This window comes from Aegilops tauschii, chromosome 1 (genome assembly GCF_002575655.3).
Source record: "Aegilops tauschii subsp. strangulata cultivar AL8/78 chromosome 1, Aet v6.0, whole genome shotgun sequence".
Taxonomy (NCBI): Eukaryota; Viridiplantae; Streptophyta; class Magnoliopsida; order Poales; family Poaceae; genus Aegilops; species Aegilops tauschii.
Window position 1 is genome coordinate 414,363,919 of NC_053035.3, and position 15,514 is coordinate 414,379,432.

The 15,514-nt window shown below is 45.1% G+C and overlaps 2 protein-coding genes across 2 annotated transcripts; one reads left to right on the forward strand and one right to left on the reverse strand.

Annotated features, from left to right (window-relative positions):
• Window positions 1-452: 452 nt before the first annotated feature.
• Window positions 453-2,516, reverse strand: LOC109747493 (L-ascorbate oxidase homolog). The gene is made up of 2 exons (XM_020306546.3): window positions 1,141-2,516; window positions 453-1,030 (listed from the first exon to the last, which is right to left on the reverse strand). Exons 1-2 carry the CDS (start codon window positions 2,514-2,516, stop codon window positions 727-729), a joined length of 1,680 nt encoding a protein of 559 aa, XP_020162135.1. The 3' UTR covers window positions 453-726.
• Window positions 2,517-7,355: 4,839 nt separating this feature from the next.
• On the forward strand, window positions 7,356-8,240 carry LOC109747491 (protein FAR1-RELATED SEQUENCE 5-like). The gene has a single exon (XM_020306544.1). It carries the CDS (start codon window positions 7,356-7,358, stop codon window positions 8,238-8,240), a length of 885 nt encoding a protein of 294 aa, XP_020162133.1.
• Window positions 8,241-15,514: the final 7,274 nt, after the last annotated feature.

Here is a 15,514-nt window from a genome sequence, read left to right on the forward strand (position 1 = left end):
ATCTTAATCGAGTTACCCTTAACCAAGTCTCAGTCAAGTGATATACTCCAACTAGTACATCAGAAGAAAAAAGGAAAAACTGAAATGAATTTTTCTGCACGAATCTTCACAGATCAAAAGAATATAGAATCGACAGAAACATAACGAAGTCTCAGTTGGCAAAACTGTAAAAATTAACAATAAAAGGTAGGTAGATGACGTGGTAAACTTTATGGGTCTGTCTAGGAAACATCACAACTAAGTTGATGTCCACTCTATTTGTGGTTTATTTATTTGTTTTGTCCTAGTTTTATTTTGTTTCTTGTTGCTGCACTGTATATATTTGTGGGAACTTATATGTGACATCCTTAAAAAACTTTTAGATGTGAATTAGATAAACTGAAACTTTCCAGCCGCAATGATTACCGCAATGATTTGTTTCCAGCCGGCCGGCCGGTCCAGCCGATCCTTAATTTTCTTTCCAATGTATACGTTTCTTCTGTCTTTCTTCTTTTGAGAGGGGCTAACTAGCCCATGCTTAATCATATATTCCACCAAAGCAAAAAAGAAAATCGATCGTCAAGAACAACAACAGTAACACAATTACACAACACACAAGAATGGAGTACGTACACACATACATACATACAATAACGGAAACAAACTCATCTTCCCTCCTGGCGGCCTAGACCTCCTCGTGTACATCACTCATTTAATATCTGTCAATGGATTAACTGGGTCAGGGCTTCAGGCGGGGAGGTAGGACGGCGGCATCGACAGGCCGACGACCTTGCCGCAGCGGAGGGCGTTCTCTGGCATGTTGTACTCGTCGCGCAGCGACCTCGCCGGCGAGACGACGCTCATGTAGAGCTGCTCCCCGAGGTAGTGCCTCTCCCACAGGTTGGACCTCACGTTCCACATCCCCGCGTTGTCGAACGTCAGCATCACCGCCGACCACGACCGCGGGTACACCTGGATCGTGTGCCTGCTCACCGCGTCCAGCAGGTTGTACGTCTTCCTCTCCGCCGCCGTCCACTTCCCCGGCCCCATCCTGCAATACTCACATGCATCAAACTCCATTTCCATTAAATCGGCGCCGCCGCCCGTACATGCAATGCATGCATGCATGCATGAGTACAAGAAGGGTCACGTCACGCGTACCCGACGGCGAAGAAGGCGTAGCCGTCGATGTGCATGGACTCCATGCTCTTCTCGGGGTTCTCGAAGACGACCTCGATGAAGGTGCGGAACTCGGCGGTGATGACGTTGGGCACGACGTGCATGGGGCCGTTCACGGCAGGGGGTTCGTCGCCCATCTGGTTGTACTTGAACACCTGGTCGCTGACGTTGAAGTACTCGGCGAGCTTCAGGGGTGTGTCGCCGTCCACGTGTGACACGCCGTTGAAGCCGTACTTTAGCTTGCCCTCGACGTGGCCGCGGGTGACCATGAGCTTGATGGTGCGGGTGATGTTGATCTGGCCATAGTGGTAGGATCCCTGCGGGTTGGGACGCGCCGCGCTGGCCGTCAGGTTCCACCGGAAGGACCTCCACTGGTTGATCGACCAGGCCCAGCCGGCCGGCGGCTCCGGGACGTTAGCCGCCGGCGGGGTGTTGGAGCCGGCGTAGCGGATGACGGCGGAGACGGAGCTGGGGCCGGCCATGAACCTGGTGGAGGCCACCATGAGGTAGTCCGCGGGCTTCTGGTCGGCGTCGACGAGGACGGCCATGCACTGGCCCACGTGCACGTCGAGCGACTCGTACATGCCCTGCACCGTGTGGGAGCCGTCCATCTCCACGAGCTTCATGTCGTGGCCCTGGATGCGGAAGTTGAGCGACGTCTTGATGCCGACGTTGCAGATGCGGAGCTGGTACGTCTTGGCGGCCTCCCAGGTGAACATGGGCGGGTTGGCCGCCTCCTTGCCGCCCCTGCCGTTGATGAGCACGCCCGCGGGGCGGCCGAAGTTGCGGCCTGCGTCGAGGAGGCTGGCCATGACGGCGTGGTCCTTGGTGAACCAGTCGCCGATGAGGACCTGCAGGTCGTCGGCGGGCGGGTCGTAGGGGACCGGGATGAGGAGGCGGCTGAGGACGCTGATGAGGCCGAAGCCGCCGACGACGCGCTGCATGCCGATGGAGGGGAAGTAGAAGAAGGTGCCGATCTGGTCCTTGGGCTGCCAGTGGTAGGTGTAGTTGGTGCCGGGGGCGACGGGGCAGTTGGTGCCCGGGAGGCCGTCCTGCCACGAGTTCTTGCGGTGCTGGATGCCGTTCCAGGTGAAGAGGAGCGGCTGGTCCAGCTGGTTGAAGACGTTGATGACGATGTTGTTGTTGGAGGAGCAGTTGATCCGGGGGCCCGGGAACTCGCCGTTGATGAGGATCACCTTCTGCGGCGTGCCCACGATGTTCTTGGTCCCGTACGTCACGTGCCACTCCATGAACACGTACGGGTCCTCGGCCCGGGCCACCGTCGTGGAGAGCAGCAGCAGCGCCAGCAGGAGGACGCCCCCCGCCTCCGTCCCGCGCATTGTCATCGTCGTCGTCATCAAAACCAAGATCGGTGGCAGGCGGGCGGGCTAGCTGGACGGACTGGCGGGCGCTGTATATCAAGTTCTGCTCTCTGCATCACAAAATACGAACACATTCGAATGAATTGATCGGAAACTGCATGCATCGGACGACGATTTGTAGGCATGCCGATTGCCAATGAATGATGTGTGCCTCGTGCGTACCTTGAAGGATTGTAATGTAGGAGTTGCGGGCGGCGGGTCTATGAGGAGGCCATGGAAGACGTCCCCTGGTTGTCTTGTCGTAGGGGTAGGACGGTGAAGGATGGGCAGGAAGGAGACCGGGGAGGTCAACCGGGGAGCTTCGGGGTGACGAGGGGACGCCGTGGCAGGGATTTATAGCTGCCGCCGCGCATGGTGGGGCTAAGGAGCGGTGCCGAGAAATGGCCGCAAGCAGGCATGCAGCATGTGTCTGTCTCGCCGCCGTTGCCGCTCTGTCCCTGTTTAGATCTGTTCCGGCGTCTCCCCGGCCAGTTCGGGCCACCACAGCCCAGCACGTACTGGGTGACAATCTGTCGCAGAAATGACTTTTTGTGCCCGGGCTGCATGAAGCTCTTCTTAAAAAAATCAAGAAAAAAAATTCAATGATTCAAAAATTCCGAAACAATTCCAGGATATCAGACCGATGTATACTCCATCTCCATGTACATAAACTTTTAGGACCATAATAACTGCCACACGTGTGGCATCTAGGGGTTGTGCCGCACGCCCTGTGTGACACGGAGACAAACCCGCCCGCACGACGGCGTCCGGGTGCACGCAGACACAGCCCGCACGTCCGGTGTGTGGCACAATCGCCCACACGTCCGGTCGATCGACCGCGCTGCCCGCACGACCTAACGCGCCCGTAGTCTCGGCATGCCTTCGAACCCCAGTCCGACCTGCGCCGTCGTCTCCTACCTCTCGATCCCCTACCTCCATCGTCTTCCTTCTCTAGTTGCCATGGCAACCAGAGCAGATCCGTAGCGCCTCCCCACCCCCACCGCCACCGCCACACCCCCACCCCCCCCCCCCCCCCCCCCGCGACGACGAGCTAATAGGCCGATCTCCGATCTCCTCCTTCTTCTGTCCAGAAAATTGAAATTCCAGATTGCCCATGAAGATGACGACTAGATCCACACTGTCATGCCAAACACACCACGGATTTGTATGTATTCCCCTTTGCCCACCAACATACGCCAGATCTGCCATGTTCTATCCTACAGTTGAACTAAACTTCTGGGTTGGGTTGTTGCGAGTAGTTGCTCCAGAAGGATGTGTAGGATTCACTAAAATTAGGGGAAAGAAAGGATGAATTTGGATGGCGCATAGGGAGGGAGAAAATTAATTGCCACCTATATTTGACGTTAGTTGCCACCTATCTTTGCCGTTAGCTGCCACAAATGTTATGTTGTTACTTGCCATCATATTATCTTGGCTGTTGCCATCGGATTAAAATGATAGTTGGCATCCAGATTTTAGAAAAGAGAATGAATGTGCATGTCCTACTTGCCATGATGTATTGGTTGTCTATGCAAGAAATGTGATATGATTGCCGAGTTTTCTTGTATGTGCAAACATCAAGAATGCATTTTCGGATATTCATGCGTTCTTGTTCATGCAGTGTCTGAAAACACAGTGGGAGAAAAGCGGAAAAAAATGAATCACGAAGACGGCACTGATCCTTGGTTTTCTCAAAGGCCGGAAACGCCCCCTTGGGATGCAGCAGAGTACAATCAACTCATTTTCGCAGGGCCGTTGCTGCCACTACTAGAGCAGTACGCGAGCATCGGTACGTTGCATGATCAAAAAAGGGACAGTTGCCATGTTTGTGACGAGGAAAATGGCATTCTACTTATGTCCTACAATGTCATTTTTCGCAGGTTCTTATGACCCAACCACACGCACAGGGATACCATGGCAAGTTCAGACACAGGGCGCTAACGCTGACAGATGTACGGGAGACCAACTTCAAGTAGCCAATGTGGCAAATCAAGGATGGGAAAGACTTATGAGTTTTATGGAAAAACGCAGGACCTTCATGCAGCACGTGGCAACAGGCGGCAACCATGTACCTGCCATCAATGTTGTACACAGGTGATTCGTATGAAGTGATTTTGTGGACAGTGAATCAGGAGAAGCAACATAGGTGACAGTGGTGTTTACGTGGTGACTTGACAAAACACAGTTGCCGTGTCTGGACAACTGTAGTTGCCATGTCTGGACAACTGCAGTTGCCATGTCTAATAAACTGTGATTGCAATGTCTAAACAACGGTGGATGCCAAGTGTGAACAAATCTATTTGCCATGGTTGAACCACTACATGTGCCATGTTGTACAAACAACAGTTGCCATGCATTGACCAACTGCTAATGATCGCAGGTTGTTATGGTGTAACCACATCGGCAAACGTATCGTGGCAAGCTTCACCATTGCAAGTCAACGCTATTGCAGATAGAGCACAACAAATTGGAATGACAGACCAACTTCGATTAGCACATGAGGCACAACAAGGTAAAAATATGTGAACCAGCAAAAAACAGTAGTGCATTTGCTTTTGTGCAAAAGCATGGAGGGAAAGTGGATTTGTCACGGTGGTGGCGGAAAACAACAAAAATGCTACCAAGTGGACACGTGCAAATAGTCATCTATTGTCTTTCGGATTTGTCAATTACTGTCTGCATGTGTGCAACATTCGTGATTGACTCCATTTTCCTAGTGGCCTCGTGCCTAGAATGCAAGTTTTGATGGTAAAGATGCTGGTTGCCATGTATTGGCAACAATAGCTACCATGTTTGTTGGACTGTAGCTGCCATGGTTGAAAAACTGCAGTTGCCATGGCTTGCTGTATGAATGATGTCATGCCAAATCAGATGCAGTTGCTATATTCCGTTATGATAAACCTGCCATTCAAGCAATGCTTACACACGTACCTGTTTTTTTTGCAGGACCTTCCACTACAATCAACAGCGGCGCGAGGACATCTACTGCGGGAACCTCTGAGCACACGGAAGGAGCGTTCCACCAGCAAGTCAACAAAACTACCACAAACAATGCAGAATCAGTGTCGATACTGGCAATCGTTCCAGCAATGACGACAAGCACACCTTTGCACAACAGCACAAGCAACACTCAAGCATATGAAACAGCCGCCGATACTGAAGTGAATGATGAAACTGATGACGAAGCACAAGGGGATGAAGAAGATGGGCAATCAGAAATCATGATACCTCAACCACCATATGTTGGGCAGAGATTTGGTTAGTTTGAAGATGCCAAGGAATTCTACCAGAGATATGCAATGTTCCATGTGTTTGCGGTGAACACCGAATACCATAGGAAAATTAAAAAAAACTAACGAGTACAACAGAGGTGAGATAAGGTGCTACAAGGCACGAAAGAACAAGAAGGGTAAAGGTGTTGCGCCTGTCGTGCCGGAACGAAAGAGAGGTATCACTGTCAAGACGGGATGCCCTGTCCGGTGTAAGCTAAACGCAGATGGAGCACGGTGGGTGGTCGCCGAATATTTCAACGAACACAACCGCGGACTCATAAAGAAGTTTGACCTGGTAAAATTTCTGAGCGCCCACAGAGGATTCAGCCCCCTCGAGAAGAAATTCGTAAAATTGCTACATGATTGTAACGTTGGTCCATCAAGGATGATCCAAATACTATCCCTGATCCACAGCGGAGATGGTAGACTGAGTAGCATGCAGTGGCGGAGCTAGCGTACAACCGTTGGGTTCAGTTGAACCCAATGATCTTTTTGCGGCATGTACGTGTATATGGGTACGAGTTTGTTATGAACCCAATAGAAACTCACGCCTGAACCCATCGAACTTGGAACGCACCAGCCTGCTTCTCAGTCCCTTAAAAATTTATCAGATGAATGCCCAACCAAAATCCCATAAAATAGTTGTAAAAAATAAACAAAAAAACCCACAACTAAATGCGATAATGTGTACTCTGCAGGCCACAAAAGCCTCTCCTCTCCCCTGTCCGCTGTTTTTGCATCCTCATCATGAGATCTCTCCTGTGCACCCTCAAAAGAAATGAGATCTCTCGCCCATCATCTGGCCGCCAGCATCGCCGACAAGGAGAGGTCAGCAGCGGGAATTGCAGTATAAATTTGAAGGTAATCAAATCACATCCACGTCTCTTCCCTCTTATGCATCTCCTATTTAACCTAGTAGTCTAATACAACATCTTTGCCCTAGTTTTCTAATTGATTTCCCCCTAAACGTTGATCCATCTTGACTATGGCGACATTTCTCAAAGAGACATCAATCAGATGCAAATAGTACCCTTTACCCCTTCACTGCAGGTAATTACTGTGCTATGGAACGGGGATGAAGCAATTTTAATTCAGACGATAGGGATGCAAGGTGGCTCCCGATCAACCTCGCTTCCTAGTTAAAACATATCACCTTACTTGTATGCTATTTTAGCGACTTGGTTTGAATTTAAATTAGTCCCTACTTTTACGGGCGTATGCGGGATGTGGCCCTGCATCCCTATACATGCACCCGCCTTACCTATGAACACCTTACATGTGATCCCCAAAAAAATCATTAGCCTCAAGCTAATTCTACCCGTCTAACCCATTTTTTTCCAGCCACTGCCGCGCCAAAAATAGGCTTGATCGGGACCAAGGCCCAAAAAACTCTAACCTAGCAACCAAAAACCGGGTTCCTTGGGGAGGAAAAACCTCGATGGGGATGGGAATTTTTGTTGTCCCCACAAGCCGAGATGTCCATGAAGAAGGTGTCACTGGGACAGTTTTCTGCAAGCAATCCCCACCTAGGTAATCTCATTGCTATCACAAATGAGTGAACCCAATGGCTAAATTTTCTAGCTCCGCCCCTGGTAGCATGCCCTACATACCAGCAGACGTCACAAACCTAAAGGCAAAGTACCGTAGAGAGAGCAGGTTGGCTGACACAGAAGACACGATAGCCTACTTCGAAGAGAAAGCAAAAGGAGATGCTGATTTCTTCTTCAGGATAAGATTGGTCGATGAGGACCATGTCAGAAACATGTATTGGGTAGATGGTGCTGCAAGAAGAGCCTACAAACATTTACGTGATTGCATTTTGTTCGACGTGACATATCTCACTAATATGTACAAGATGCCCCGCGCTCCATTCATAGGAATAAATAACCACAATCAGTCATTGCAGTTCGGTTGCGGCCTCGTTCGGAACGAAGATACGGATGGTTACACTTGGTTGTTCAAAACCTTCTTAAAGTGCATGGGTGGACTCGCTCTGATGAACATAATAACATACCAGGATTTTAGCATGCGTGCAGGCATAGAGGAGGTCTTTCCATTGGCAGTGCACAGGCACTGCAGGTGTCATATTATTAAGAAGGCTGAGGAGACGCTAGGACCATTCTTTGATGACCGTCCAGAGCTGCACAAGACATTCGAGTTGTGCGTGGACCACAGCTTAACGGTGGAGGAGATTGAACGGAGCTGGACGGCTATGATTGAAACATACCAAGTCCAAGACAACGAGACACTTACTAGCCTGTGGGAGAAGCGAATGTACTGGGTGCCGGCCTACTTCATGCAGTGCTTCTTCCCATTTCTGGAGACTACGCAGTGCAGCGAGGGGTTCAATGCTGTTTTGAAGTGGTACGTGAGCCCTAGCAACTCATTGCTGCAGTTTGCCAAGCAATACACAACTTTGCAACAGAAAATACTGGGATCTGAGCTATAACAAGAAGCAAACACCGTGCTCAAGCAGCCTAAATTGCTAACATATTTACCAATGGAGAGGCAGATGAGCAAGATATATACCAACAAGATTTTGCGGAGCTCAACGACCATTGCAGCTGTGACGACAGGGACCCGTCAACCTTCCCACTTTGCAAGGTATTCCAATGTGTGAAAGGCACAGTCATGCCTATAAAGAAAAGAATCAGGTGAACTCAAGAGAACACAAAAAATCATAAACTTCAATGTAGAGGTGACAAAAGGTTTGGGATTGGTGTGGAGGACACATGAAAAAAGATAGTAATTACCGGTTTCCTTGCTTCGTAGTCGCGACATACTCGATTGGAAAATGACTGATCTGGACCTTTGAGTTTTCGTAGTGACGGTTCCATGTCTCTTTGAGATTGTTGATGAAGAATTTAGCATTTGTAGTAAGGTCTTCATCAGCTTCTGAATGCATTGAATCAAGCACCTCAAATCGTTGGTTCTTCAGGTCAAGGCAAATCGCGTAGTGGTGACCACACTTGTCATCTGGGTTGTCTAGTGCAAGCTCCTAGAACATGGGGAACATGAACTCCAAGTAAAATAAAGGAAAGAAAAAGCAGAGTTCACATCAAAAACAGAAATGATGTAGTTGGAAAAATGATATGTAAAGATATTGCCGGATGCAGTAGGAGGTACATGAATGACAAAGCGGCAAGGGTCCAAAAATGCGCCCACAGAGAATGTTTATTTGCCATGTGTAATTAAAAGAAGTTGACATCCATGTATAAACAAAGTTGCCCAATATTTTAAGTGAAGTTGCTACATAAGTTGCATTAAAAACAGTCAAACTTATTTTACATGGAAGATGTTGCCACATGAAAACATCTGTCACAAAATAGTATGTAGCCCACATATGAAGCATAGCTACTGACAAAACATACAATGGAAGAAATATGTGCAAACAAGAAGGAACACTCACAAATTTCTTCAATGTGAGCTTGAATTCGCCATGCGCGGCAAAATGCTTCCTCAGGATTTTATGGTGGAAGTCACCATCCCATATTTTGCAGGTCACGTTGTACTGCATGATCGTCTTGTCGGGGCAAATATCCATATGCCTATTGATGAAGTCAATCCCACACGCAACTACATTCTTCGACATTTTACCAAGTGGCCTCACAGACTCGGCAAGATCACCCAGGTCGACATACGTTGCATCGTATGATTTTGGTTCTGTCCAAACATGAGCTGTATGAAAATGATATAACATGAAAGAATCATGTCTACTAAATAAAATAAAAGTAAAACATAAACAATGCATGGCTGGAATAGCAAACGAGAAAAATAAGAGAAAAGCAAGTGAGGGGTTATATGGTGTGGACATTATGCTTTCAGCTCCTTCATGTGCTTGCTATTCGACCTCGCATTTCCAAAACGCTTGACAATACCGTACAGATGGTTCTGCTCCTTTGTGGCCTTAACTTCGGGCTCATAGTCATCCACAGGTGGTGCGTAAACTACCCTATGCGGCCTCACTGATCCAGGGGTGGCACTTCTAACAGTATCCTCGGATACCGACTCAGCAGGCACGTGTAACTTGATTGCCCCTGACCCCGTGAGGACCTCCTCTTCAATGCTTCCTCCTCAATCCTGCGGTAAGCTTCATCAAGTGACGGTGAAATCTCCTCAGGGGTGGCTGCAAGGACCAAACAGTGGGTTAGGAAACTTGGAAAAAACAAGTTATTGTGAAAAGGAGTGCAGAATGTTGCTACCTCTTGAGCTTGCGTTGGTTTTTCCCTTAAAGAGGAAAGGGTGATGCAGCAAAGTAGCGTAACTATTTCCCTCAGTTTTTGAGAACCAAGGTATCAATCCAGTAGGAGACTACACACAATTCGCCTCGTACGTACACAAACAAATAAGAACCTTGCAACCAACGCGATAAAGGGGTTGTCAATCAATTCACGACCACTTGCAAAAGTGAGATCTGATAGAGATAACAAGATAAATATTTTTGGTATTTTTATGATATAGATGGAAAGTAAAGATTGCAAAGTAAAAATAGATTGGAAACTTATATGATGGAAAATAGACCCGGGGGCCATAGGTTTCACTAGTGGCTTCTCTCAAGATAGCATAAGTATTACGGTGGGTGAAAAAAAATTTGTCGAGCAATTAATAGAAAAGTGCATAGTTATGAGAATATCTAGACATGATCATGTATATAGGCATCACGTCCGCGACAAGTAGACCGAAACGATTCTGCATCTACTACTATTACACCACACATCGACCGCTATCCAGCATGCATCTAGAGTATTAAGTTCATAAGAACGGAATAACGCATTAAGCAAGATGACATGATGTAGAGGGATAAACTCAAGCAATATGGTATAAACCCCATCTTTTTATCCTTGATGGCAACAATACAATACATGCCTTGCTGCCCCTGCTGTCACTGGGAAAGGACACCGCAAGATTGAACCCAAAGCTAAGTACTTCTCCCATTGCAAGAAAGATCAATCTAGTAGGCCAAACCATAGTGATAATTCGAAGAGACTTGCAAAGATAACAAATCATGCATAAAAGAATTCAGAGAAGATTCGAATATTGTTCATAGATAATCTTGATCATAAACCCACAATTCATCGGATCTCGACAAACACACCACAAAAAGAATTACATCAAATAGATCTCCAAGAAGACCGAGGAGAACTTTGTATTGAGATCCAAAGAGAGAGAACAAGCCATCTAGCTAATAATTATGGACCCAAAGGTCTGTGGTAAACTACTCACACATCATCAGAGAGGCTATATTGTTGATGTAGAAGCCCTCCGTGACCGATTCCCCCTCCGGCGGAGCACCGGAAAAGGCCCCAAGATGGGATCTCACCGGTACAGAAGGTTGCGGCGGTAGAAATAGGGTTTTGTGGTGCTCCCGGATGTTTTCAGGGTATATGGGTATATATAGGAGGAGGAAGTAGGTCGGTGGAGCTGTGAGGGGCCCACGATGGTGGGGGCGCGCCCAGGGGGGCAGGCGCCCCTCCCTGCCTCGTGGCCTCCTCGCTTCTTTCTTGACGTCCACTCCAAGTCCTCTGGATCACGTTTGTTCCAAAAATCACTCTCCCGAAGGTTTCATTCCGTTTGGATTCCGTTTGATATTCCTTTTTTGCGAAACACTGAAATAGGCAAAAAAAACAGCAATTTGCACTGGGCCTTCGGTTACTAGGTTAGTCCCAAAAATAATATAGAAGTGTATAATAAAGCCCATTAAACATCCAAAATAGATAATATAATAGCATGGAACAATCAAAAATTATAGATACGTTGGAGACGTATGAAGCATCCCCAAGCTTAATTCCTGCTCGTCCTCGAGTAGGTAAATGATAAAAACATAACTTTTGATGTGGAATGCTACCTAGCATAATTTCTAAGTAATCTTCTTTATTGTGGCATGAATGTTCAGATCCGAAAGATTCAAGATAAAAGTTTAATATTGACATACAAATAATAATACTTCAAGCATACTAACTAAGAAATTATGTCTTCTCAAAATAACATGGCCAAAGAAAGTTCATCCCTACAAAATCATATAGTTTGGTCATGCTCCATTTTCGTCACACAAGAATGCTCTCATCATGCACAACCCCGATGACAAGCCAAGCAATTGTTTCATACTTTAGTAATCTCAAACTTTTTTCAACTTCCACACAATACATGAGCGTGAGCCATGGATATATCACTATAGGTGGAATAGAGTATGATGATGGGGGTTGTGTGGAGAAGACAGAAAAGGAGAAAGTCTCACATTGACGCGGCTAATCAATGGGCTAGGGAGGTGCCCATCAATTGATGTCAATGCAAGGAGTAGGGATTGCCATGCAACGGATGCACTAGAGCTATAAATGTATGAAAGCTCAACAAAAGAAACTAAGTGGTTGTGCATCCAACTTGCTTGCTCATGAAGACCTAGGGCATTTGAGGAAGCCCATTGCTGGAATATACAAGCCAAGTTCTATAATGAAAAATTCCCACTAGTATATGAAAATGACGAAACAAGAGACTCTCTATCATAAAGATCATGGTGCTACTTTGAAGCACAAGTGTGAAAAAAAGGATAGTAGCATTGTCCCCTTTTTTTCTTTTTTTCTTTTTGGGCCTTTCTTTTTTTTATTTGGCCTTTCTCTTTTTTTATTCGGGACAATGCTCTATTAATGATGATCATCACACTTCTATTTATTGACAACTCAATGATTACAACTCGATACTAGAACAAAATATGACTCTATCTAAATACCTCCGGCGGTGTACCGGGATGGGCAATTAATCAAGAGTGACATGTATGATAAATTATGCATGGTGGCTTTGCCACAAATACGATGTCAACTACATGATCATGCAAGGCAATATGACAATGATGAAACGTGTCATAATAAATGAAACGGTGAAAAGTTGCATGGCAATATATCTCGGAATGGCTATGGAAATGCCATAATAGGTAGGTATGGTGGCTGTTTTGAGGAAGATATAAGGAGGTTTATGTGTGATAGAGCGTATCGTATCATGGGGTTTGGATGCACCAGCGAAGTTTGCACCAACAAGGTGAGAAAGGGCAATGCACGGGACCGAAGAGGCTAGCAAAGATGGAAAGGTGAGAGTGCGTATAATCCATGGACTCAACATTAGTCATAAAAAACTCACATACTTATTGCAAAAATCTACAAGTCATCAAAAACCAAGCACTACGCGCATGCTCCTAGGGTGATAGATTGGTAGGAAAAGACCATCGCTCGTCCCCGACTGCCACTCATAAGGAAGACAATCAAAGAACACCTCATGTTTCAAATTTGTTACACAACGTTTACCATACGTGCATGCTACGGGACTTGCAAACTTCAACACAAGTATTTCCCAAATTCACAACTACTCAACTAGCACAACTCTAATATTACCATCTTCATACCTCAAAACAATCATCAAGTATCAGACTTCTCATAGTATTCAATGCACTTTTTATGAAAGTTTTTATTATACCTATCTTGGATGCCTATCATATTAGGACTAATTTTATAGCCAAAGCAAACTACCATGCTGTTCTAAAAGACTCTCAAAATAATATAAGTGAAGCATGAGAGATCAACAATTTCTATAAAATAAAACCACCACCGTGCTCTAAAAGATATAAGTGAAGCACTAGAGCAAAATTATCTAGCTCAAAAGATATAAGTGAAGCACATAGAGTATTCTAATAAATTCTAATTCATGTGTGTCTCTCCCAAAAGGTGTGTACAGCAAGGATGATTGTGGTAAACTAAAAGCAAAGACTCAAATCATACAAGACGCTCCAAGCAAAACACATATGATGTGGTGAATAAAAATATAGCCTCAAGTAAAGTTGCCGATGGATGAAGACGAAAGAGGGGATGCCTTCCGGGGCATCCCCAAGCTTAGGATTTTGGTTGTCCTTGAATTTTACCTTGGGGTGCCTTGGGCATCCCCAAGATTAGGCTCTTTCCACTCCTTATTCCATAATCCATCAAATCTTTACCCAAAACTTGAAAACTCACAACACAAAACTCAACAGAAAATCTCATGAGCTCCGTTAGTATAAGAAAACAAATCACCACCATAAGGTACTGTAATGAACTCATTCTTTATTTATATTGGTGTTAAACCTACTGTATTCCAACTTCTCTATGGTTCATACCCTCCGATACTAGTCATATATTCATCAAAATAAGCAAACAACACACGAAAAACAGAATCTGTCAAAAACAGAACAGTCTGTAGTAATCTGTATCAAACGTATACTTATGTAACTCCAAAAATTCTGAAATAACTTGCTGGACGTGAGGAATTTTTCTATTAATCATCTTCAAAAAGAATCAACTAAATAGCACTCTCCAGTAAAACATGGCAGCTAATCTCGTGAGCGCTAAAGTTTCTGTTTTTTACAGCAAGATCATAAAGACTTCACCCAAGTCTTCCCAAAGGTTCTACTTGGCACAAACACTAATTAAAACATGAAAACACATATAAACAGAGGCTAGATGAATTATTTATTACTAAACAGAACCAAAAATCAAGAAATAAAAATAAAATTGGGTTGCCTCCCAACAAGCGCTATCGTTTAACGCCCCTAGCTAGGCATTGATAATTTTAATGATGCTCACATGAAAGACTAGAATTGAAGCACAAAAAGAGCATCATATAGCATATGAAAAACATATCTAAGTCTAACATACTTCCTATTCATAGGCATCTTACAGGCAAACAAATTAGCATAGCAAGCAAAAACTAGCATATGCAAGGAAGCGGAAAGAAACAATAGCAATCTCAACATAACGAGAGGTAATTTAGTAACATGAAAATTTATACAATCATATTTTCCTCTCTCATAATAATTACATGTAGGATCATAGGCAAATTCAAAAAAATAGCTATCACATACCATATTCTCAACACGATCCACATGCATGCGAAGTTGACACTCTTCCAAAATAGTGGGATTATCATTAACTAAAGTCATGACCTCTCCAAACCCACTTTTATCAAAAATACCATAAGATTGAACATTCTCCAAATATGTGGGATCTAAATTTGACACTCTTACAAACCCACTTTCAATATTATTTCAAACACTATTATCAATCTCATATTCATCATGGGGCTTAAATAAATTTTCAAGATCATAAGAAGAATCACCCCAATCATGATCATTGCAACAAATAGTAGTCATAGCAAAACTAGCATCCCCAAGCTTAGCGTTTTGCATATTATTGGCACAATTTACATCAATATAATTTATAATAAAATCATTGCAATCATGCTTTTCATTCAAAGATTTACCATGAATCACTTCATATAGTACTTCATCTGAATTTTCAGATTCACGGATTTCAAACAAAGCCTCGTAAAGATAATCTAGTGCACACAACTCACAAGCAATTGGTTCATCATAATTGGATCTTTTAAAAAGATTAGCAAGAGGATGAGGATCCATAACAATAGATTTTTAGCAAGCAAAGATGCAAGCAAATAGAAGGCACATGGTAACACGAGCAAACAGAAGGACGAACGGAAGAGGGGCAAAGAAAAAGGCAAAGGTGAAGTGGGGGAGAGGAAAACGAGAGGCAAATGGCAAATAATGTAATGCGAGGGATAAGAGTTTGTGATGGGTACTTGGTATGTCTTGACTTGACTTGACTTGGCGTAGATCTCCCCGGCAACGGCGCTAGAAATCCTTCTTGCTACCTCTTGAGATTGCGTTGGTTTTTTCCTTGAAGAGGAAAGGGT